We start from the raw sequence: 25,342 nt of genomic DNA on the forward strand, positions 1-25,342 counted from the left end.
TCCGGCATAACATAGTTCATAAAGAAAATGTTCTACACCCTGCTTTGGTGAGTAGCATCTGGGGTCTTAAATGCTTGCAAGCGGCCATCTAAGATACATCTATTGGTCCCATCCCATCTGGAGCAAGGGAGAATAAGGAAAGCCAAAGACACAAGGCAAATATTAGGCCAAAGGATTAATGGACCACATGAACCACAGCCTCTACCAGCCTGAGCCCAGAAGAACTAGATGGTGTCCAGTTACCACCACTGACAGCTCTGACAGGGATCACAATAGAGGGTCCGGGATGGAGTGGGAGAAAAATGTAGAACAAAATTTAAATTCACGCAAAAAGACCAAACTTACTGGTCTGACACAGACTGGAGGAACGCTTGATGACTATGGCCTCCAGACACCATGCTAAATCAGACCTGTCACTCTCAAAGTCCACCTTTCAGCCAAAAATTAGACAAGCCTATAAAACAAACAATACACGTGAGGAATGTTCTTCTTAGTTCAGTCGTCACTCTTAAGAGACTGCTGAGATGGCTACAATCTTCTTTACAGCTTTGGATTGCTGCTCCTAATGCTACTACAGTGGTTAAGAGCTCGGCTGCTAAGCAAAAGGTGGCAGTTTGAATCCACCAGCTGCTCCTTGTAAACCCTATGGGGCAGTTCTACCCTGTCCTATAGGATCGCTATGAGTCAGAATCGATTCGACAGCAATGGGTTTGGTTTTTTTTTTGTTTGATCTAGTGGGGCTTAGAAAATTTCAGATTCTAGGACATATCCCAGAGAAAAGAGTTCACTAAATTTTTACATATTGCAGGAATCTACATTTTTAACAGCTCATAGATCGAGTATAACACTGAATTTTGGGAACTAACAGTCTCTACTACCTAACATTGTCACACCACTGTCTCAACTTATCATTGAAAGTGTAATTATCATTACGGTTCTTATTTATTGAGAACTTACTACACGCCAGATGCTTTTCTAAGCACTTTAAAAGTATTATCTTATTTAAACCTCCCAATAACTCTATAATGTAGATGTTACTAATTAGCAATGAAGTCTACATCTAAGCCCAGACAATTGGATATCAGAGCCTCTTCTGTTTCCTACTGTGGTATCAAGATAAATTACACAGCTAACTAAAACAAGCTTTTTTCCTTCTGCTTTAGACTAGAATTATAACATGTTTGTTGTTAATAAGTCATCACATGTTGATCATAAGGTATGACTGGCAGTTATATATTTTAATGAAAACAGAGAAACTAATTATAATAAAATCAGTTTGGCAAATAAAATATTTCAAAACACAAGGTCATCATAAAAATGAATAAAAGGTCCTTTGTGGTAAAACCAAAAAAACAAACCAAACCCGTTAGCACTGAGTCAATTCCAACTCATAGCAACCCTACAGAACAGAGCAGAACTGCCCCCATAGGGTTTCCAAGGAGTGGCTGGTAGATGCGAACTGCTGAACTTTTGGTTAGTAGCCGTAGCTCTTAATCACTGCATGACCAGAGCTCCATTAAAAGAGTTGTAAATAATTCCTCTAGAACCCTTCACTTATTTATGCTTCTTCCATCTCCTTGGCCCTAATATTAGATATGAGTTTAATCAGGAAGTTGAGTGGTTGTGGCTATAAAGACGAGTCTTATTCTTAGACTGGAGGAATGTAGTATTAGACAGGGCTTCCTAAAACAAGTCACACTGAATGTGACTATGAATCTTAAAGGTTAAATAAGACTCTGGGGTTGAGATAAGGGAGAAAAATCCAGTAGAGGGATAGAGAAGGGGATAGAGTATATTTCAAGTCATAAGTGTCAGCATACCAAAGAATTTTATCAAGCCAAAATGATAAGAAAATTAGGTTTGACAAATTTCTATGCTTTCCCAAGGCCGATATCTTTATACTACAATCTGTGGCAATAAAATAAAGTTCATTAAAGTCAGTATTTGAATACTTACTTTCAATTCATTTTTTAGCATTTCTTCAAGAAGACCTACATGTTCATTTTCTTTTGTGCCCATAACGATGCAAATCTGCTGTGAAATCCTTTCTGAGATTTAAAAAAAAAACAAGAATGTTAAGCTTCAAACAAAACAAAACAAACTCTAGTCTGCTGAAACCTGCGCTCACCTGCTGCTCATAATTGTTGAACAAGAATAGGGAGGTCTTGGTTTCAGGCCAAGTGGAGTGACCTGTACTACATACTGAGATGCCCTTGACCCTTTTCAACACCCAAGTCAATAAATCTGTGTATTAAACACTTTGTAGGTGGGTAACTAGGCTATTGTGTAACCAACACAAATAGGAGATCCTAGGATACATTGGAAGGGAGTAACCGGAGGTGACGGTAACTGGAGGTGACAGCTATTTGGCTCGCCAATTCAACCCTTCCACATTTGTAGAGAATCTCCCAGAATCTGATAGAATCCCACCTCCCAGGTAGATCCTCCCTTTAGGCTATAAGAGGTCTCCTGTGTGCAGACTCACTGCGCCACCTTGTGCCCTCGCTAAGCACATTTTCCTTGTCATTCCTCTAGATTCAGTCAATCCAATACAATTACATTTCTGCTTATTTGACTATTACCACATCAAATAAAAATGGCCAAATGAATTTTCTTCAAATTTGGAAGGCTTATTTGAGATGATCTAATTTACAAATATAAGCTGTGTGACATGGTGATATTCACTTTTGGAAACCCTGGATGCATGCTCCCAAAAGATGTGTAATCTCTAGTAGGCAAATCTGAGATACTAAGGCATATCGATATGGCTGACAGTTAAGGGGACATTCCATGGTATTATGTGATGGATAAAGACCACAAAGACTAATTTCAAATAGGAGTCCCGAATCAAAAGTTAGTTTGATGAATTTTGGGCCGTGTTGCTCCTTACCTGGTCAATTCTACATAAGATGCTCTATATAACTACTAATTTAGCAGTAGTTAATGATTCTTCAAGCAAAGCTGGGGAGAACAGAACATTTAAAATAACAACAACATCAACTAATACTACTGCTTTTACAAACTACCTCTCACTTATCAAGAACATTATATGTTCCAGGAGCTATATGCTATATTAATTCTAATTCTCATGACAATCATACAAGAGCAATATTAGTTTTTCCAATGTAACAGATTCAGGAACTCTTGATTTCAAAGAAATAATTTGCCCAAGATCTCAGAGTTAGCTGTGTAGTAAAAGGATTTAAATCCAAGCGAATTAGGCCCATAAACAACTATTCTACAGCACTAGAATGAAAAAAGAGGGAAAAGGCATCCAACGTTTATTAAATATCAAACATTTTTACATGAAAGGTCGTAGTGCTTTCATAGTTATTATTCCATTTAATGTCTCCAAATAACTGTGTCTTATTAACTAAGTATTAGTTTTCACTAACAAGTGTATTTAAAACCCAGGTCATCCCAAGCTCATGCTTTTTTTTGTCGTATGGCCTACTCCATAATAATTACTGTAAAAGAATGTGACATAATCTTCATTTTCTTGTACCTTACAAATTCAAGAAAGCTAAATAAATATATGTAAACAAAATAGTTCAAATGGATTGAGAGGACGTCTCTGTTCTGGATATAGGTCTACTAGAGTTGACTGTATTATCTTAAAATCATTTAACCTCTTTAGGACTCTGTTCACAAATCTATAAGGTTTCCACCAACTCTAAAATATCTATAATTCTAAGTTATATAATTGTAATTAAATTCAATGTAATTAAGAACATAAATGAATGGCCCAGACATTAGTACTATGGAACGTCATTGGGGTAAAAAATATAAACTGGTTAATGATATCAGCTAAAACGTTAGAAATAAATGAGCTAGGAGCTCACTCTTGAAAGATAAGTAGGTTTTGCTTCGGAAAGGGGAATAGGAAACTTTGGAAGTATTTACGAGGGATAATATAAAGAAAAAAATTTTTTAATGTTTTGAGGAATAGAAGGAATATGGGCATGAATACAGTGTGACCAAGAAACAAGAGAATTACTTGAAAATCATGGAATGATTTAGTGAACAATAAAGTGGGACACTCACTGGGGTCAGTTCACAGAGGCCCCTTGCTATCTTGGATTCTAGAATGTCCCAGAAGCTTTAGATCAGCGGACAACTCCTAAAAGCAATGACCTTTAAAAAGGAACTTAATTTAAACTTATACAGAGTGAAATGACATATTTGCAGAAATTTGGGCTTTGTAATATCCTAACAAAAATCCACACAGTTATGTTTCCAAATGCTTTTCACATACACACACACACAAAATTAATTATATCAATCAAAAAAATTTTGAATAAGTAAATATAAAGTAATTTACTAAATACAACCATTAATGTGATGACACCACAATCACTTTGACAAATTTATAAAATGATGCATAAAGTTAAGAAAATTTTTAAAACAAAACACATCATATGCAGTGGCTTTCCTCTCTCTTGTTTCATTATAAATTCTACTTTACATAATTCCAGGCTCTACACAAGGAAATCAACAGTAATAAGAGTAAATTAAAACCAACATGTATTACCACTACTCTCCAAAACCAAAAATAATATAAAAGTAAATCAAAATAATTCAAAATCTACTTGGCATTCATCCTTCTTCAGCTCTTCTAAATAGAAAAAAAAATTTTTTAAGGAATCTTTGCATTATCATATACATTTTACAATCAATTTTCACAAAAAATACCTGCTGAGTTTTGGAGAAATGACATCTATAAAATATCAAGCCTTCCAAACCCTGAACATGATATATTCCCCCATATACTGAGGTCTTCCTTAATGTCTCAGTAATGTTTCACAGTTTTCTGTGTGGACTTCTTGTACAGTTTTTGTTATATTTATTCCTAAGTATTTTTTTATTCTATTGTAAACTGGTATTTTTATTACTCTTCTTTGCTATTTTCTTTCTGCTACTATATTTATGTTTAGCTTGCTGTTCTTTCCTAATTTCTTTAAAAAGATGCTTAAATTGTTGATTTCTAGCTGTCTCCATTTTCTAGTATTTATATTTAAGGCTCTAAATTCCCCCCATTAGCAGCTTTAACTCTACTCAAGCCTTTTGACATTTTTCATTCAGTTTAAAGTACTTCGTTTTCAGTTTATTTCATACATTTAAAAGATATCATTCATTTTCTTTCACATTAAGACATTTTTAAATTTCTATTATGATTTCTTATAGTTTAGAATTATATTGATTTTATTAGATTCCTATTGCTGCATAGCAAATTACCACAAATTTAGCAACTTAAAATAACATCCATTGAATAGTTCACAATTCTTCATGTCAAAAAGGAGAGTGAAATAGAGAGTACACACAAGGAAACAGTAAAGCAAATGGGGCAAAATGTAAATAATTGGTGAATCTAGGTAAAAGATATATGAAAGTTATTTATACTATTCTTGCATCTTTTCTTTGAGTTGAAAGCATACCCAGAGAAAAACTTCCCCCACAAAAAAAATTGGATGCAAGGAAAAACAGAAGAAAATACACTAATATTAGGAACATTTAAAATTCACCTCTCTCTCTTCACCAAAGATCAAGTAAGAAATATATAAATAAGGATTTAGATTCAAGGCAATGTAACATAGTCATTAGTAAATAAGATGGATCTTTTATCATGCTGGTTTCTGTATTGAATTACTTCTAGTAATGTCAAGCTAGTGGTCTGTGTCAGACTCACCACATTCTTAAAGTGTCTATGATTTATCTGTATGTTTTTATAACTAACTATGGTAAATTCTCAATCTGCTGATTTAAAGCTTAGATTAGGTGTAACATTTTTTATCAGTTCTCTAATTCATGGGTTCTCAATCCTGGGTGCATATCAGAATCATGAGTATCTTTTTGTTTTGCTTTTATATTTTTCAAACACATATGCCTAGAACCCACCCAGCAAGACTCTGGTTTCTCTGACCAGGGTAGCGCCTGGACATCTGTATTTCTGGGATATTCCACAAGTGATTCTGATGTACAGCCAGCTTGACAACCTCTGCTTGGTTGCTGTGCTGATTTTCTACAATATGGGGATTATAAATGTTTCTCTATTTTAAAAAAACAAAAATACAAATTGCCAACTATAGCTGATTAGTTCCCCCAAAATGGTATAGCTCTTTTTTGGGGTAACACTGCATTTTCTCTAAGGTCCTCCCACACACTGTAGTAACCAGAGGATGGAAATTTCAGGGACAAATAAGTGTTAAGTCACTCATTGCACAGCTGAAGACATATTTCTGTTGTAAAACTGTCAAAGAAACCCAAACCCACCCAATTCCTACTTTCATCTGGATGGCTCGCCAGGGCTTTACAGTTCAGGCGTTCCATATTATAAAGGTGACATAAACAAAGAACTAAAAAAAGCAATGCATATTTATCAATAAAAGAGATAGAGAACTTTACAGACATTCAATAATATTTGTTAAATTTTTTAGGGTAATACAGTTTTTAAAAATTGTATACCAATTGAATTCAATATCTCAACATATGATAAAAGTAGTATATTAAAAACCTAACTTGTGAAATAAGAAGAGAGAATAATGATCAATTTCTATTCAAAGTCAAATATTCTCTAAGGAGTTTATAAATATATATAAAAGAAAGGCAGAAGACAAGGGATAATAAAAGACCCCACATTATGAGACTTTAATAAGAATTAAATGAGTTAAATATAGTGCCCAGTGTAAGTAAATACTCAATGAATACTGGCAGAATTATTATTTTTGTTATTATTCTTATATACATTCAATAAGAATATTGGTTAAGATTCCTTTTGTTTCCTCAAAAATGACCCATCTCTAACTTCAAAAGGTCTCTCATGGCCTTAATATTTCAAGACTTGGTAAATAATCCATATCAACTTAATCCCATTAAGCTTTATTTTCAAATTTCAAAGTTCCACCAAATATGCAGTGGTTATATATAATAATGAATCACACATCTTGGTTATAGTTCTATGTTTTCATCTTTGAATTCCTTCAAAACTAATTTGACTAGTCTCTGGTTCTGATTATTCATATCTTACTTTGTCCACTCGGTATAGGCTGGAGCATTTTATGTGACTGTTATTAATAGTTCTACAAATACGCATTGACAATCTCTCATCACTCTGATTTTAAAGTTATCTGAGAATGTTAATTTACCTAATAGCTTCATTGAAAAAAAACAACAGCAATGACTGTACTTGGGCCATTCACTGATACCTGGAAAGCCATTCACTGATACCTGGAAAAAATGTAACAAAGGAGCAAGGCTCAAATAAATTGAACCTCCTCAATCCCACAGTACTCCCAACCCATGGTGGGGGGAGGGAGAGCACAACATATTTAAAATTCATTTTTCTGAAGAAGCACAAAACACAATACAAAAACAATATGAGTAATCCTGATCATTTTCTCAAAGCAAAGTATTTAAGAACTTCCTGGAGGTTAATGATGAAATCAAAACAAAAATAGAAGCCTTTAGCCTTCTTAATCTGCTGTTCTATTAATAAAGCTCTTCTTGGAATTTCTAAAGGTTGAAATAAAAACAACAACAACAATGGGGAGAACCATAAAATCATTTTACTTCCCAGAATTCTAAATTCTCTAACACATTTGGACTTTGTTCTCTCCCAGAAGAGACCTAAGGGTGAATTAGAAACATGTTCGAATCAACTTTAAATAATACCTGACCTGTCACCTTGATGACTAATATTAGCCACTGAAGTTTAGGTTTCATATGAACTTATGTTTTACAATAACTTTTAAAAATCTTTTAAGGGAAGACCAGTGTCACATAATGAAATAATTGGATGTCCAAATCAGTTGGGTACACCCCCCCAAAAAAATCATATTAACATGTCCTTTCTGATTTACAATGCATAACTCTTTATCTATAGCATCTCAGTATCACATAGCTTGATTTGACAGAAAAAATTCAAACGGGCATGACTTGAAGTCTACAGGCTTTATACTAAAAACTATAAGCATTAAAATTAATAAGCCCAAATTTTTCAGTTAATACCTCATCCCCATTTGCAAAAACGTCTAAATGATGAAGGTATGTGTACAATTGCCAATAATTAACAATTTTGCCAAAAAGAAATAATATACAATTTGATTTTACTTTACTAGCAAATGTCTATAAGCATTCTTTATTAGATAACTATTAATCCTCAAATTTTCATCACAGGCTTCCCATCTCCTTTTATTCTATACAAGGTAATACACAACCACCCACTCCCCTTGGGCCTCACACCTTACTCTTCAGCCAGACCACTCCCTGAACATGTCATGATCTTTGGACTAATGTACATGTTCCCCCTGTCTGCAGTGCCATTTCACTTCCTTGTCTAATTCTCCAATAAGGTCAACCTCAAGCAACAACACGGCTTTAATTAATTAAGTCTTCAAAACCCTCAGAGAGTACTGATCCTTCCTTCCTTTGTTCCATCACTGTTTCTTATATCACACCTCGTTTCATCTCATATTACTGCCAGTCACTGTTTTAAGTCTGTCTCCCTTTCCAGAATGGAGTCTCTGGGGCAACAACAGCAAATAGCCCATTATCTGGCTTTAAAAAAGTGCCTCATAAATGTTGCTGAATAAATGAAAAAATGAAGAAAGAGAATGTAATATTAAAAAATAACAAACAAGCACTTAAAGAATAATAGAAATCAATCAACTTGAAAACTGATAAAGGAAAATAAAACATTTTTCTTTTCCTATATGAACTGTGCCACTGGGTAACCAAACAGTAGATGAGGGCAAGTAATTCTTTATGAAAATATCCCAACTAATATGTCAAAATTAATTCACAGCATTAGAATATCAAGAATTGCCAATGCCCTGTAATAACAGATCTAGGCATTGAGTATCAGCAGCTGTTATCATCAGAAAATAAAAGATAACAAAACATTAGGTACCTCCTGATAAAAAAGCACATCACCTCTAGTCTTGGCAAAAGGATGAAATGGAGTCTAATCAAGCTTCTGGAACTAGTTGCCAATTTGTAGAGGATAGAAAAACATACAGATTTGCACCATGAGTATGTACTCATTAAAATCTAAAAGCAGAAAATCTACAGGTCATATGGGCTGTGTTCTGATAACAAGATAAATTTTAAGAAAAATAAAAGGATAGGGAGCCTGCAGATTAAAGGAGATTTAAAATATCATTTTAAAAAGTTGTCATGACTAAACTATAGTGTTTCTGGCATTATTTCCCTTCTGTCTGAAGAACTTCCTTTGGCCATTCTTTTAAAGCACATCTGCTAGCAACACATTCCCTTAGTTTTCTTTCATTTGAGAAGGAATTTGATGGATAAAGAATACAGGGTTAATAGGGTGTTTATTTATTTTTAGAAGTATAAAATTCTTGTACTACTTTTTCTGGCCTCAATGGTTTCTGATGAGAGACCAAAGTCATTCAAATTAGTGTTCCCCTATAAATAATACATCATTTCTCGCTGGCTAATTACAAGATTTGCATTTTGTCTTCAGTTTTCAGCAGTTTGATTATGATGTATCTAGATGTGGATTTTCCGGGTTTATCATGTCGGGGTTCACTGAGCTTCTTGAATCTGTAGGTTTATGCCTTTTGCCAAATTTAGGAAGTTTCTTCCATTATCTCTTCAAATATTTATTTTCTTCACTGTACTCTATCTCCTTTCCTTCTGGGACCCAGATAGCCGAAAGCAAATGGAAGAAATGATGAAGTAAGAGAGCTGAACAGAAGAGTTCAAAGGGTAGCTCGAGAAGATAAAGTAAATTATTACGATGAAATGTGCAAAGACCAAGAGTTTGAAAACCAAAAGTGAAGAACTCGCTCGGCATTTCTCAAGATGAAAGAACGGAAGAACTATTCAAGCCTCGAGTTGCAATATTGAAGGATTCCACAGCGAAAATACTGAATGATGCAGGAAGCATCAAAAGAAGATGGAAGGAATACAGACAGTCACTGTATCAAAAATAATTGGTCGATGTTCAACCAGTTCAGGGAGTAGCATATGGTCCAGAATTGATGGCATTGAAGGAAGAAGTCTAAACTGCACTCAAAGCATTGGTGAAAACAAGGTTCCAGGAATTGATGGAATACCAATTGAGATGTTTAAACAAACAGATGCCGCGCTGGAAATGCTCATTCATCTATGCTAAGAAATTTGGAATACAGCTGCCTGGCCTACAGACTGGAAGAGATCCATATTCGTGCCCATTCCAAAGAAACGTGGTCCAAAAGAATGCAGAAATTATCAAATACCTATATACTTACCACAATAAAATTTTTTTAAAAAAAGATCAATGTTAGAGTTCATTTTCTGTCTCATATGAAAGATTTTAAAGTGATACTAAACAGAAAACTCCGTGAAGTGCTTGTCTAATTATCATCTACAGAATGATGCCTAAGGTTTCTCTGAACAGCTTGAAAGAGTAAGACATCAGAACAGGAAAGGGGAAGGCAGTAAATAAAGAAAAGTAGCCAATGGGTGATGACTTTAGGACAAGGGAATACACATAAAGACTTGCGAGAAAGCCATGTGTCAGAAATGCATCTCCACCTAAAAAGCCCAAGTGGTATTCTGAGAAGCCAACACTGTTGCTAACGGTGCATGTTTCAACTAGAGGGCAATGGTACAAAGGCAGATTTTTTTTTAAAGCTGTTTTATATTATCAGATCTTAACCGCATTTTTAAATGAGTCACTGAATACAGGATGAAGTTTCTTACCTTACAACTAAAAGTAAGGAGCAGACATGTGACATCTTGTCTCTTGCACATTTCTTTTTACATGTAACCATATTACTGTTTTCCAAGTAAATGATGCTGCTCTTTTTTTTCTTTTTTCTTTTTTTTTTTGCCTTTCAAGGGATGTATTTATTCTCAGTTACTTAAGAGAGAAATCAATTTGAAGGAAAGGGAATTTTCAAAGGCTAGTGGCTCATCAAGATATTTACAAAACATATTTTATTTTTTTCTTTAAGCATAAACAGCATGTTTAGTTTTTTATATTATTTTGTTTGGTTTTCCTCCTACTTATATCAGCGTGAAGTAAAACTGACTAGCTTTTGTCTGTTACCTAGTCTTTTTTAGCTAGTTGCTTAATACCTCACTGTGACCTTAGAACTTTTTGAACACAACAGATTTACTAGCCTCTGCTTGAGTTACTATTTCACTCAACGACAAATTAAGGAATTAAAAATTTTAAAAAGTGAACACAACTTTCTCTAATCTTGACCCAAATATTTAGCTTTCCAATTTACTTTTTTTTTTTTACAATAAGATTCCAAGGAAACCAAACAACCAAATCATATTGCAGGCTTCCTGTTCTTACTAATTAAAGCTTGACACAAATGTTCTTACAGATTGGTGTAAGATACAGTCACAGTACTATTTTCAAGAAAATGAAGAACAAAAAAGTATATTATACACAAAGAAGTTACGGTATTAATGTGAAAATGTGGGAAATTAAGTATCATAATCAAAAGCCAGAAACATCAAAAAATTAAGGTTTCTATTTAAATGTTAGCTGTCACTTTGCATTGTCCAAAAAGCATGGTTAATAACATAAATGGTGCCATTGCTGGGTATTTAACAAGAAAAGCCCGATGAGGACATGCCGCAGATGGAGAACACTGTCCACTTACTGATGAAAAAACCTGATGCAAACTTACTCAGTGTTTCAACTTGATTCAAAAAGATTTGGGACTTAAAATGCCATAATTGTAAGTAAAAATGTTAAAGGAGTGCTAAGAAATAAAAGCATTAGTTTTTTTCATATGTATAAAACACATTATCACAATGAGTCTTCCTAATTCTAAGTAAGACTGAATCAATTTTATTCACAGGTGATTTTATTTTACTACTTTTAGTCAGAGCCGATCTAAAAATATATTCAGCTTCGCTCAATGTATGAGCACAAAAGGATACAACTGCTTTCCTATTAGTATAATTTAACAATAACAAAAAAAAAAAAACTGTGTGAAACAGAAAACGAAGGCATATGGGATTTACGGCTTGACTGTTAATAAATAAGGAGCTTTGGTGGTGCGTTGGTTAAGCCGCTGGGCTGCAAACCAAAGGCCGGTATTTCAAACCCACCGGCTACTCTGGGGGAGAAAGATGCAGCAGTCTGCTCAGCCTTGGAAGCCCAATGGGGCAGTTCTACTCTGTCCTTTCGGGTCACTATGAGTCAGAGTCAACTCAATGGCAGACGGTCGGTTCATAAATACTTAACATTAAAAGAAATCCACCTGTATGGCTGATGTTGGAGAAAAATACATATTCTGAATAAAACCTAAATTTCCAAACCAATAAGAGACATTATATTTCAAAGAAATCAAAGTCAATTATTTTCCTTTAAAATGAAGTAAATGCTTAACAAATAGAAAGCAGTGCTTAATGACTGGAAAAGACATGAATTCTTATATAAGCATTAATACGTATTCCAAAGCTGGTTAAAACTGGGTTCATTTTCAATTTTAACTACAGTATTTTATTTTTCCATTTTTATATAAACTACCATATGAAAAAAAGACACCATTAGTCTGTTTTATAGCATGAGCTTACTTGAGTTTGTACAATCATAACCAGGAAAGGTTAAATAAAATTATTTTTAAAATACTCCTTAGCCACAAAATAGAATATATTGGAAAGTTTGATGAAGGAAGATGCTAGAAAATAAATGTAATCTTTTATTTAGAAATTCCATAGGGGCTTTTCTTTTTAGAAAATTTTAGAATATTGATCCTTTTGCCAGAATACGGTCAGTATATTAAATCAAGTGTGGTTTAGGACTGTTTGTATGGCTTATGTAAATCTAGATAAAGTATGTTACCCCTGGCATCTGTAACCACTTTAATAGTTTGGGTAGGTCTGAGCATGCAGAGCAGGCTTGGGTGGGCTCAACCAGCTTGTGTGACAAAACTACAATACCTCTTTGTTAAGTGGATGTTTACAAACTTATCAGTCAGCCCAGTGTCTTGTTGCCGCCATTAATCACACTACTCCCTAGAAAAGTTTACGCTTTAAATTTCACTCACAAAGGAAGTCTGAGTCAAACATTAACAATGACCAAATCCATTCTTATAAAAAGGAATATTAATAATGCTATGTTTTGTGATGTTATAACAGTAAATTTGTGATGAACTGTACATTTTTTTCCATTTAGATGCCTATGTAAAGCACAAATAAGAAAGTACTACATTCTAAACATGTTTCCTATTACCAAACAGTTCACTATAAATAGAAGTCCACGTAAACATACTGATTCTAAAATATATTACGTTTAAAAATAAAAATTATCTAACAACATAAAGGTCAAATTTTGAAACTTACTACAAACCACAATATGGAAATTTTAGTCAAACACTTGCCTGAACTTAGTAAACATAAGGAAAATACAGTGAAAGTGTTTTTCCCCCTTACATCAAAATTCCCCTACTACACCAACGATACGGACTTAAACACAAATTAAGATGAAGCAAAATACACACGGTCTTCTAGTGACAACCTGAGCGTACAAAATGCTTTCGCAAGAGATGATGTTTACCCTATTTAGAGTCTGAAAAACACTAAGAAAACAGGAAAATAATTACATTACAATATATACTTTGTTGTCCAGCAACCATTGATATTCGAGTGAAAAAGAACCTCAGGATGAACAACTTACAGAATACAAAGGACTCCTACCACAATTACAGCATGAAAAAGAGTTCCATCCTAGAAGAGGAAAAACTGTTACGCCTAGATAATAAACTTCAAACTAGTAGAACTATTAAAAAAATTAAAAAAATAAACAATATTTAACCAGTCATTTTAAAGCTCGTATGTGGATATTGAATGTTAATATTTTGCTCTTTCTCTGGTCATATCTAGAAATCTGTTATTTCAGTACAATGTATTTTTTTATATACATATAACGCAAAGACAGACACTCTCCAAAAGACTATACTGTGTACTGAGGAAAACTGGGAGATAAGATCTTCTCTCTAAATTCATGATTTTTCTGCATCAGGTCAGCTAAAGGTACCAACTCCAACTCCATAGAATCAGTGCTGGGCAGGCTGAACTTAAGCAACCATTTACTGTACCCACCAAAAGGGATATGGAATAAAGAATCCGCTTCAGCAGGAGCCCTAGTGGTGCAAGGGTTAAGTGCTCAGCTGCTAACCAAAAGGTTGGTGGTTCAAACCCACGCAGCAGCTTCACGGGAGAAAGACTTGGCAATTTGCTCCTGTAAAGATTACAGCCTAGAAAACCCTATAGGGCAGTTCCACTCTGACAAATGGGGTCACTATGAGTCAAAATCGACTCTACCGCACCTAACATCAACATCCACTTCAGTAGTTAGCACAAATAGCAGCACGATTTAGTGGTGCAAAAAGGCCATGCCTCAAAGTGGAGTAAGACTTAAGAACAAGGCAGACCTGGGTCTAAACTGTGGCTTTTGCTTTTATTAACTGTGACCCAGAGGAAAGTATCTATTATCTCTAAGTCTTAATTCTCCCACCCGCAAAATGAGAGTAATAGTATCTACCTTTCAGTCTTATTTTACAGAATAAATGAGATAACATACACAAGGCACAGGTACAGTACCTGGTATATGCCATGTGCTCCAAGTCCTGGTTTTAAACCTTAACAAAAGTGCATCCACATACTAAACCATCTTTATTTTAAAAAGAAAAGAAAAAAAGATATTTGATATAGTGATAAATACACTGGATTCCAATAAACATCTGCTGAAGCAGAGAGAAAAGAGCCACCTAGTCTATAATTTAAGGCCCTTAGACTCTAAGGAAAAAATATAGCTGCATCCTTTAACATATGCAATGCAACTTGACACAGTATTAAAGGATACAAAAGAAAAAAAGGACAGACATTTTTCCTTCCTTCAGCGAATCACAATCTAAGACAGACCCAGACCATATTATGGGCAATGCTGAACTCCAACAAGCTCTGAAACAAACAAAAAAATAGTTTTCATATATTACTTTGGTGATAAAATTAGTCCTGACCTGAACTGGCTAGGGGTTCTACAGTCTTTATTATTCCGATGATTGTAAACATTCATACATCTTAAGTTTCATTATGTGCAAATCCTACTGGTGGTATAATATAATATATGAGATACTTTGGTACATTCTGAAAATAAAAAATATTCCACATTCCAAAGCACATTAGCCCAAGGGCATCAGATAAGGGAATCTGAACCATCTCCGTCTAAAGAAAAAAAGGGAGAATAAATGTATAAAAGAAGTAAACTACCTAAGGCAGAAAATAGTGGCTAAGAATTTATTTTCTATCCTTCTTTAATCAGCATTTTCCATAGAATCCTTGAATGTCCCATAACATAGAAACAATAACACTACTTACATCACTGAATTCTTCAAGAATCCAAAGATAATCCACACCCCCCCCCCACAAAAAAAAAAAAAACATTTGAAACAGTGCCTGGCACAAAGCAAGTGCCCAATAAAAATGCTGTGTACTAAAATATACTGTGGACTGCCAGAAGAACAAACAATCAGTCTTAGAAGAAGTACAACCAGAATGATCCTTAGAAGTGAGGATGGTGCAACTTCAGCTCACTTAGTTTAGACATGGCATCAGGAAAGACCAGTCACTAGAAAAGGACATCATGTTTGGTACAGTAGAATGTCAGTGAAAAGGATGGCAACAAAGAGATGGATTGACACAATAGCTGCAACAATGGACTCAGATATACCCCAATAATCATGAAGATTGTGCTGTGCCTGGCAATGTTTAGTTCTGTTGTACACAAGGTCACCACGAGTCTGAGCAACTAGACAGCAACTAACAAGCAGTGCCTAGCAAAATACTTTGAACATTACTAGGAAAAGACAGGTGAATATATAACTCAGATAGCTGATCTGTTAGTCTACCTACTATGTACCATAATATATTTTGGAATTTAAGAAGAAAAAAATCCAAGAGTTTTCTTTTTCCTACACCCACGAATATTTCTACTATTAAGCTGCAGAGATAGTAACCTCAGTTGAGCAAACAAGCATTTGGAGCTGGTAGATACAGCATAGCAAGACTTCAAACTTTTAATGCAATAAAGACACTATTTAGGAAAAAAAAAGACCTATAAAAGACCGTGATGGGCAGCGATGCTTCTTGAAATCTAATGTACAAACTGATCAGCCAAAGTTCTTGCTAAAATGCAGATTCTGATTTAATGCAGTGGGGCCTGAGCTTCTGCGTTCAAGCTCTCAGGTGACCACAACACTGCTGGTCTAGGAGCTCACACAGAGTAGAAAGGCCCCACAGCACTAGTCCTCAAAATGTAGTCTCTTATCAGCAGCATCAGAATCTCATGGGAACTTTTTAGAAATGTAAATTCTAGAGGATAAGAATACTCTTTGAGATTGCTGATCTAAATCAGTTATTTACATCCAGCCAAACAGGTTACTTTCCCTGAGAATAAAAGTGCATACTAAAGACTGTTACCTAAATAAGAAAATCAATTTTTCTCGGCAAACGATTTTCAAAACTATAGCCCCTGCGATTACACTTAAAATGTAGGCTTTTATACATTGTAAGAAGCCAGTTCTGATAATATGCAGGCAAAATATCAAAAGGTATAGAATCCTCAGTTTAGGATTTAAAAAATAGTTTCATTTATCTAAGTAATAGGGTAATGACTTCGTAAAGAAATGGAACTGAGTTTTACATTTCCTTGTGTTGAGAATTTAACCAACCACATCAGGGTTTAGCTAACCTGTCCAGAATAGTGTTTACACATTTCCCGGCTGATACGTAAATATGTGTCAGCATTTTGATTTATAGCTATAGATGATCTGTTTACATGCATAGATACACAGATGTGCAATATGGTACATTAATGGTTTGAAACACAATATGCTTGAAGGACAAAGAATTTGGAGGTAAACTGTAAATACAGAGTATCATGACTAAAGATTTCAGTTTTCTGAATGTGAAACCAAGTGATTTGTTAAACACATTTTCACAATTTTTATTATTGAACTGATATATTCAGAATTCAGATTCAGAACTTTTTCCAACTTCAAAGTTTGAATTTAGAAGTTTGCCTTTCAATCAAAACCTAAACACATAGTTCTGTCCTTAATCTATTTTCAAAGGAGTCAGTTACTAACAGACTGTAAAGCACCATACCTGCTTCAGGCTTGGGTGTGAACACTTCTGATCTTTGCTAGGAATATATATTTAAAACTGTGATTCTTAACCAGAGGCAATTTTATCCTGTATCGGACACTAAGCAATGTCAGGAGACTTTTTTTGGTTATCACAACTGAGGGAGGGAGGGTGGGTTTCTGGCATCTAGTGGATAGAATTGGTGGAGGCCAGGTATGCTGCTAAACATCTTATGGACAAAACAGTCCCCAACAACAAAGAATCAGCCAATCTAAAATATCCATAATGCAGAGGTTGAGAAAACTCCGATTTAAATGCAAAAATTCAGAATGAATGTCCCTTGTACACCTTCACTACATTCCCAGCACAATATTAAGCACAGTAATATATACTTGTTTGATTATTAAATAAACTACCTCTGGGTAACCGGGATCTTAGAGTCATAGAGATTAAAAAAAGGACAAAAAGTGCATTATCACAGATGCAACATCTAAAATTATAAAACAAAATTGTAGTTATTATCGGAACCAAAAATATTCAAAAATCATCCAACATGACTTCTTTCATTTGAGTAAAAATGTTTCCCATATGGAAGACAAGATGCTATCTAGTGTTCTGAGATGACAGTATTAAAGATGGTGGAAGCAGCCCTATTAATGTAAAAATGAAATAACATAACATCTTTACAAATTTATTAAAATATCAGTTTTCATTATGTTTCCCTTCTAATAGTGTCAATATCCCATATTTTTCTCCATAGAATAAACTATATGACCGTTTCACAGTATTTCCTTTCTACAAATTAAAACTAATGTGATGTAAATCCTAAATCATAATAAATGACATTTCACAGGGAGGAAACACAAAATATAATGTAATTGTTTAAAAAAAAAAAATCACAGACCTCGGTGGCCTACAGGCATTTATACTTCTGAGATTGCTGGGATTTAAAATGTCATGAGAAATTTTGAATTGGCTTACATTTCTGAAACACAGGAACAGACAATCACAAGGACAAACATACCCTTAATAATCGATTCAGCCGCATACAGATCTCGTTTGTAGGTCACCTAAAGGACAGATAAAGCTCATTAGATGTAACAGAGCAGGAAGGAATGAGAAAGCAATAAAATAATGCTCCCAAGAAAATTCTTGATTTTAGAGGAACTATAAACACATAATACTGACAATTTCTAAATTATAACATCAGTAAATTCACATAAAAAAATTCTATTTCTTGAAACGGTTGAAGATTTAATAGTTTTTAAATCTTTGAATTGAGATAGCGTGTGGCAGTGGTTACTGAAATTTTATTAATACAACTTAAGTATTATAAGCAAAGAAAATACGGTAGTGCTTAAATAAAAGAATTAACTAACTGTTTAATAGCAAGGCTTTATCGGAAGGTGGAAGGGAGGGAGAGAAGAGAGGGAGGGAAGGAAGGAAAATGTCCCCATCAAAAAGGGAGGAAGGAAGAAAAGATGGAAGGAAAGAAGAAAAGAAGGAAAGAAAAAGTTTGTATAACAAAAATCATCCAGTTACATTCTTAGATGAAATGAGATAATTCTCAAAGATCAATTCACACAAAGAGGGACTTCCTTCTGGATTCAGTATATCTGTATGTACCCAGAAAATGAAAACTTTCACCTCATAAAATTTTAATTAAAATATGGTTCCAATGGAAGTATCCTGTAGGGTACCACCATGTGCATAAGAACAATGATGAACTTCCTTAAGAACATACAGCCTCCTTGTAATTGTCACCTGTGCCTTGTAATACAACCTACCATGGTATGAAACCTGTGAACCCCATGCAGTAAGCTCTAGTACTGAACATGTTAGGTTCATTGCATTGTAAAACTAGTTTTCCTGTATCACAGAGCTGAACGATGCAGTAAGTAAAGAAATAGAATGAATAAGTAATGTAAGGTCTTAGGACCTCATCATTCAAAGACTGAGATGATTATGATATAAATGGTCTAAAAACCCATTTTGAAAAATACTAATCTACATTAGTATCTTTCTGTCCCTATAAATAAGACTTTTTTTTTTTCTCTTGAAATTAGTTCACACCTGAACTTGTACAGAAACTTTTGTTTAGCTGGAGTGGCCCAGTTTCTTCTACCTAAAATAGATTTCCCTGCTACACCCATTGATACGCAGGTATATCCTGGTTCAAAACTATAACTTAAAATCCAGACTCAAAGTAGCAGCTCACTTGTAAGAAAGACAGAAAGTTACTCAAAGCAGTCAATCAATCTATCAGAACCAAATGTGACATCTCTACATTATCTCTAAAACCAAGCACATGCCAACCAAAACTCTTACTATAACAATGCTATTCTATTACAGGAAAAAAAGGGAGGGGGATTGAAAACATAGACATGTTAAGGTTATGCTATGCATTTTACTAAATTGGAGAATGTATCGATTTCATTCTTTCATTCAATAAATTTTTTTTGAATAATTGCTATGTTATAGGTTCTTCTCTAAGTGTTAGGGATAGAACAATGAACAGAGTGAACAAGAATCCTTAACTTGTGGAGATTACATTGTAGTGGAAAAATTATTCTCGTAAAAATAGACTAAAATTCAGTTTTAATTCTTTTTTTCTTTCTTGAAAATCCAAAATTAACTAGATATCTGAAATCTTGCCTCATTAATATTTGTACTAGGGCAGTTTAAATGCAAAAATAATATTTTTCTATAATAATTATCTACCAGGTAGGTTAAAGTCAACAGAAATTAAGAGGAATATTCCAACTACCATAACTCGCTTTTTATCCCCTTCTATTCTTTGAGAGGTAAATGACATTCTACATTGAAATGGAATAGTTATAAAAGTACTTCATCCTTTTTTTTTTTTTTTTCAGGGAGATCTTGATGGATTTTTTGTTATAGAAAAATCAGTATCAAACACTACAATGCTTTTTATAGCATACTTTCAAGATCGAAAATTTTGGACTTAGAGTCATTCATATGGATAAAATACATGTTTTTATTACCTAAAGGTGTTTTCTCCTCTAATATTAAATACTTATCTGTATAAATAAGATACACTTCTAAATTTATTTTCTTCTACTTTGTCCTGTAGGCTACTGGATACCTACTACACACAGATTAAGGCTTTTTTATTTTTATCAATATCTCCTACATAAAGCCTTGTTGAATACCTCACCACACTTCTCAACAAGTACTAATTTTAATAAAAATAAACTATAGAAAATATTTCGAACTTTTAAATTACTATGGTTAAAAAGTTTTTGTTTTTGTTTTTTTTCAAATAAAATAGCTAAAATACTTCAAAGGAAATATTGCTGGAAAATGTTGTAATTCTGAATTGAGTTATTCATTTTTCTGTCAAACTTTTACAGTAACATGGGTTGTCCTTTCTTTTTAATTAAAAAAAAAAAAAATTCCCGTAGTTCTGAAGTTGATTGTCTTCTGCTGTCATGATATGTAGTTTTCTTTTGACCTTGCACAATATTATGGAAAATAATTACTTTAAAAAAAATCAACTCTATAATGGTGCAAGAGAGCCTTCATCCTCTAACTCACTTGTTTACACTGAGGAGCCATCTTAAGAATGGTTGAGGTGTTCTGTTTAGCTGAGGCTCCTAGCCCCACATCTGCTGCTCACCTAGATCACCTCAATTTTTGTCCATTTAGTTGGATTGTGTTTCTGTGTAATATTTCATCTGAGTAAAGTGTTTACCTAAATATATAGATATAGATAGATAGATATATTCAGTGAAGGAAAAAAACTGAAGGTCAGAGTCAAAGAGGTAGTCGAGTCTCCTCACTCCTAGGTCAGGACTCTCAGCTACCTCAAGATGTGCTCCAGATGAGACTATCACACCTACATTTTGTTGCTCTCTTAGTGTTGAGACAGAATATAGTAAAACAGACTGACTTTTCATAACAGAGCCAAGTCCAGCTGGCCGCCATCTTACATCCATTAAACAAGACTGCAGTTAAGGTTTTCCCATCTTTCATCTCACAAGATAATTATAATATTTAACTATGATAATTAGAAGCCAGAAAAATTTACATTTTAAAGAGGTAGACTGTTTATTAGATATAAATTTAGATGTAGTTTTGGAGATTTGTTATATTTATTTGGATTTCATCAATTATGTACATCAAAAAAATCTTTAGATTGTATAGCTAGATGAAAACCTCTAAAAAGAAACAATGTTACCACATTGTATTTTTGAGGTTAAAACTAAATAATGTTACTGTTTTCTTTCTTTTGTTTTTAAATAAAGATGCCAGAACTCTTAGATCTAAGCAAATGTTGTCCCAATCAAAAAGGATTCTCAAAAGTAAGTCATTCCAATAATACTGTGATGACCCAAACACTTCAGAAATTCTTCTAAGGAAGCATTTTTAGACAATGAGAAACAGTTGTTAATTTTTTTTCAATAATGGTTATAAATCTTTTATACAACCTTATGCCTTGAAGACGGTTTTAACATTGAGAAACAAGAAGTCTGAACAGTAAAGTAAGTGACTAAGCTGTGTATTTAAAAAGAATATTGACAACAGATAAATGGATAAACAAAATGTGGCACACACATACAATGGAATACTACTCAGCCAGCAGGAGAAATGAAGTCTTGATACATGCTACAGTATGGATGGAGCGGGAAGACATTATGCTGAGTGAAATGTCCACCACAAACGGACAAATATTGTATGACCTCACTTATATAAAAGGACAAGAAAAGGCAAATGTATAGTGACCAAAATTTATTAGTGATTACTAGGGGTGGGAGGGAAGGGGAAAGTTGGGAGTGGTTAACTGTCACAGAAATATCATGTTGATGAAGAGTAGAGTTGCACAACTGTTTATTGTAATTGCTGTCAATAGGGTGTATACCTGTAAAAAGTTGAACTGGCAAAAGTTGTGTGATAGATATATTTACAACAATGACAAAAAACAAGTAGCCATTGAGGCTGCTTATGTACAACCAAAAACCTCATAGGATTTGGTGTCTTGGTTTGCAGGCTTAGAGTTATGGTTTCATGGAACACCCCAGTTAATTGGCCTGATAACATGTTTAATCCTTCTGTTCTACCTCCTAGTTCATTGTGTAGTGCCTGGGGTCTTAAAAGCTTGCAAGCGGCCATCCAAAACACAACAATTGGTGTCTATTCGCATGCAACAACAGAGGAAGAGGGAGACTCAGGAATAGGAGGACATGGAATGTAAGGCTAATTGCCTCCATGAACAACTGCCTCCTTTGCCATGAGACTAAAAGAACTAGATGGTGCCCGGATACCATAACTGAACATTTTGATGAAGGATTTTATAGACGAATCTCAATCAAAGGGGAAAAACACAGAACGGAATTTCAAATTCTCATGGAATCCAGACATTCTGGAGCCATTGAGGCTGGATGAACCCAAAAACTATTTCCTTGAAATAATCTTTAAAACTAAAACCAAAAATATCTCCTGAAGTCTTCTTAAAACCATACAACAGCTTAACTAGTAAAAAAGGTCTGCCTTGAGCATTATGCAATCTTAAGAACTATCTATATGGGATCAAAGTGACAACAGTAACTTGAGAGATTAGATAGGAACCTTAGGGGACACTGAATTTATGTTAATGGGGGAGGAACAACTCAGAAAAGAAGGGTGAGAATGGTTACACAACTGGAAGAATATAATCAATGATACTAAATGGTACCTGTAGAAACTGTTGAATTGGTATATGTTTTGCTGTGTATATTCTCAATATCAACAAAATAAATAAAATTATATTAAAAAAAGGATACTAACCACAGCTACCAAGTCCTCCACCGGACTGAGTCCAGTACAGCTAGATGGTGCCCAGCTACCACCACTGACTGCTCTGACCAGGATTACAACAGAGGGTTCTGGACAGAGCTGGAGAAGGATGTACAGCATAATTCTAACTGACAAAAAAAAGACCAGATTTACCAGCCTAAAGGAGACTGGAGAAACCCCGAGAGTATGGCCCCCAGACACCCTTTTAGCTCAGTCATGAAGTTGTCTCCGAGGTTCACCATTCAGCCTGGGAGTGGACAGCCCCATAAAACCAAATGGGACTAATGAGGTACAGTAGTCCAGTGACAAGGGCCAGAAGGCAGAAGAGGACAAGGAAGCTGGTGATAGGGAACCCCAGGTTGAGTAAGGATATTGCTGATGTGTTGTGAGATTGTTAACCATTGTCATAGGGCAACATGTGTAGTAACTGTCAAATGAGAAACTATTTTGTTCTGTAAGCCTTCATCTTAAGTGAGAATAGCAGCACAATTGGAAGAGTGTAGTCAATGTCACTGAACTGTGCATGTAGAAATTTTTGAAATGGGGTATATTTGGCTATGTGTGTTTTCACCAAAAAAAAAGGTTGAGAAGTTAGAGGGTTGACATGTTGTAGGGTTGTTAACCAATGTCATAAAACAATATGTGTACTACTGTTTCATGAGAAACTATTTGTTCTGTAAGCCTTCACCTTAAGTACAATTTAAAAAAAAAAGGATACTAGGTCAAAAATCAGGTAAAACTATAAATTAAAGGGACTGAAGTTCTTCTGTTGACTAGATGAAATCTCCCCAAAATAAGAGTCTGTACTAAGGCGTATCCAGGCTTAACCACTCAGGGGAAGCACAAAGCCAATCCTTAATCCTCAGGACCCAGTCCTGTGCTCTACTGAGGCTGGTCACCCACAGGGGTGGCTGTGGTCATCCCAGTGGGATGTTCCCTACGCCTGCTCAAGACTTAAAAAAAAAAAAAACTGATGTTTCCTCTAGACCCCAGAGGACCTGGCATGCGAAGGTTGGGATCAACCCTTAATGTTCACTTTTTTGCATTTACTTTTACAAATAAAATGTATGTTAAAATGCAAAAAAAAAACCCTCCCGGGGTTTCTAGTGGCAGGTGAAATAATAGTACTAGTCATGAGAAATTTCTAATCATTCTTCACAGGGCTGTGGGGTGACCTCCATGACTTCTGAGGGGACTTGGGGAAGGTTTCCTGTTCCATTTCAGTTACTGTTTTGTGATAGTGAAATGCCTCCTGATAATGTCCACCTGGGTCGAATCATGTTCTAGCTGCTTGGCTCTGCCACCTGAACTCACTACCAGTTTTAGCATGATTGTACTAAATCTTTTTTCCTGATCAGAATAAAGAAAAATGGTAGTACCCTTGGAATTAGTATAGAATTAAGAACACTAATTCCATCCCTTTGGTTTAAACAAAAATTGACATTCATACTGAATGATAAGGTTAAAAACATTAATTAAATTAGAAGTATATAGTAAAGACAAATTACACAATGTCATTAAAGGGACTAAATAAACAGCTAAGAAAATACCGAAAGATAGAAAAAAAAGCAGAAGATGACAAGAGACGGGAGGAAGAAGAAGGAAATACAGAACCCGAAACAATTGAAATATCTGCACTCAAAATAATTTCAACCTTAATAAACAGAAAAAATCTGGTACCTAAAAAACAAACAAAATCTCTCATAACTGCTATTTGAACGGCTTTTTTCCCAATCCACAGTATTACAGGACATTTAGAGTCCAAGATTGCTTTGAAGCATGTCATTGCTCAAACCTCAATCATAAGGGTAGGGCTCTCCCAAGCCCCAGTTTTAGAAGTGGCACTATGATGCAGATTGTGCTGGGCCCATGAGAGTCTATCAGTGCTCGGCATGTATGAAATGGCTCTCCAGGAGCTCATGGAAACACTGTGGCAAGGCCAGTCACTGTGAGAGTACACTGACATTGCTGCAAATAAAAGGGAAGCAGAGAGACAAGATGTGACTGAGGACTAATAACCTTGTGCTGAAGGCAGCAGTGAAATATGAGCATTTTACCAAAAATAAAATCAATTTGGGAAAACGGAGTGGAAAATTCAAAGGCAACATGCTACTTTCAACCCTTTTATCTGCACAGTGCTTTGCAAGCTTGATGAAGGCTCAGAATACCCACAAAAGGTGGACAATCATAATAACATCAAAAACATCAAAAAATGAAGTCAAAGAGGGTTAACATGTTAGTAGTGATAAAACGACTCAGAGTTTCCACAGTTTTACTTGGCTTTCAAATTAGGTCTAGCAGGCAGGCAAAAGGGGTTCTACAGAGATGTGGGTCTTTAACAAAACATCTGATTGGTAATTGCCAAAATCCTTACAATTAATATGTATATCATCATCTAAGCAAAATACAGAATAACAATAAACAAAATTAA

General features: G+C 34.7%; 1 protein-coding gene across 2 annotated transcripts in view; it reads right to left on the minus strand.

Moving 5' to 3' along the window:
- The window catches only part of CRPPA (CDP-L-ribitol pyrophosphorylase A), a 315,799-nt gene that overhangs the window by 208,168 nt on the left and 82,289 nt on the right, over positions 1-25,342 (minus strand). For both annotated transcript variants that reach the window (XM_004377417.2, XM_023732277.1), the window contains exons 5-6: positions 18,140-18,185; positions 1,957-2,048 (exon numbers count right to left, since the gene is read on the minus strand). In XM_004377417.2, coding sequence (XP_004377474.1) covers positions 1,957-2,048; positions 18,140-18,185 — 138 coding nt within the window. The remainder of the gene's footprint in view (positions 1-1,956; positions 2,049-18,139; positions 18,186-25,342) is intronic.

The sequence above is a fragment of the Trichechus manatus genome, unplaced genomic scaffold (genome assembly GCF_000243295.1).
Source record: "Trichechus manatus latirostris isolate Lorelei unplaced genomic scaffold, TriManLat1.0 scaffold00050, whole genome shotgun sequence".
NCBI lineage: Eukaryota > Metazoa > Chordata > Mammalia > Sirenia > Trichechidae > Trichechus > Trichechus manatus.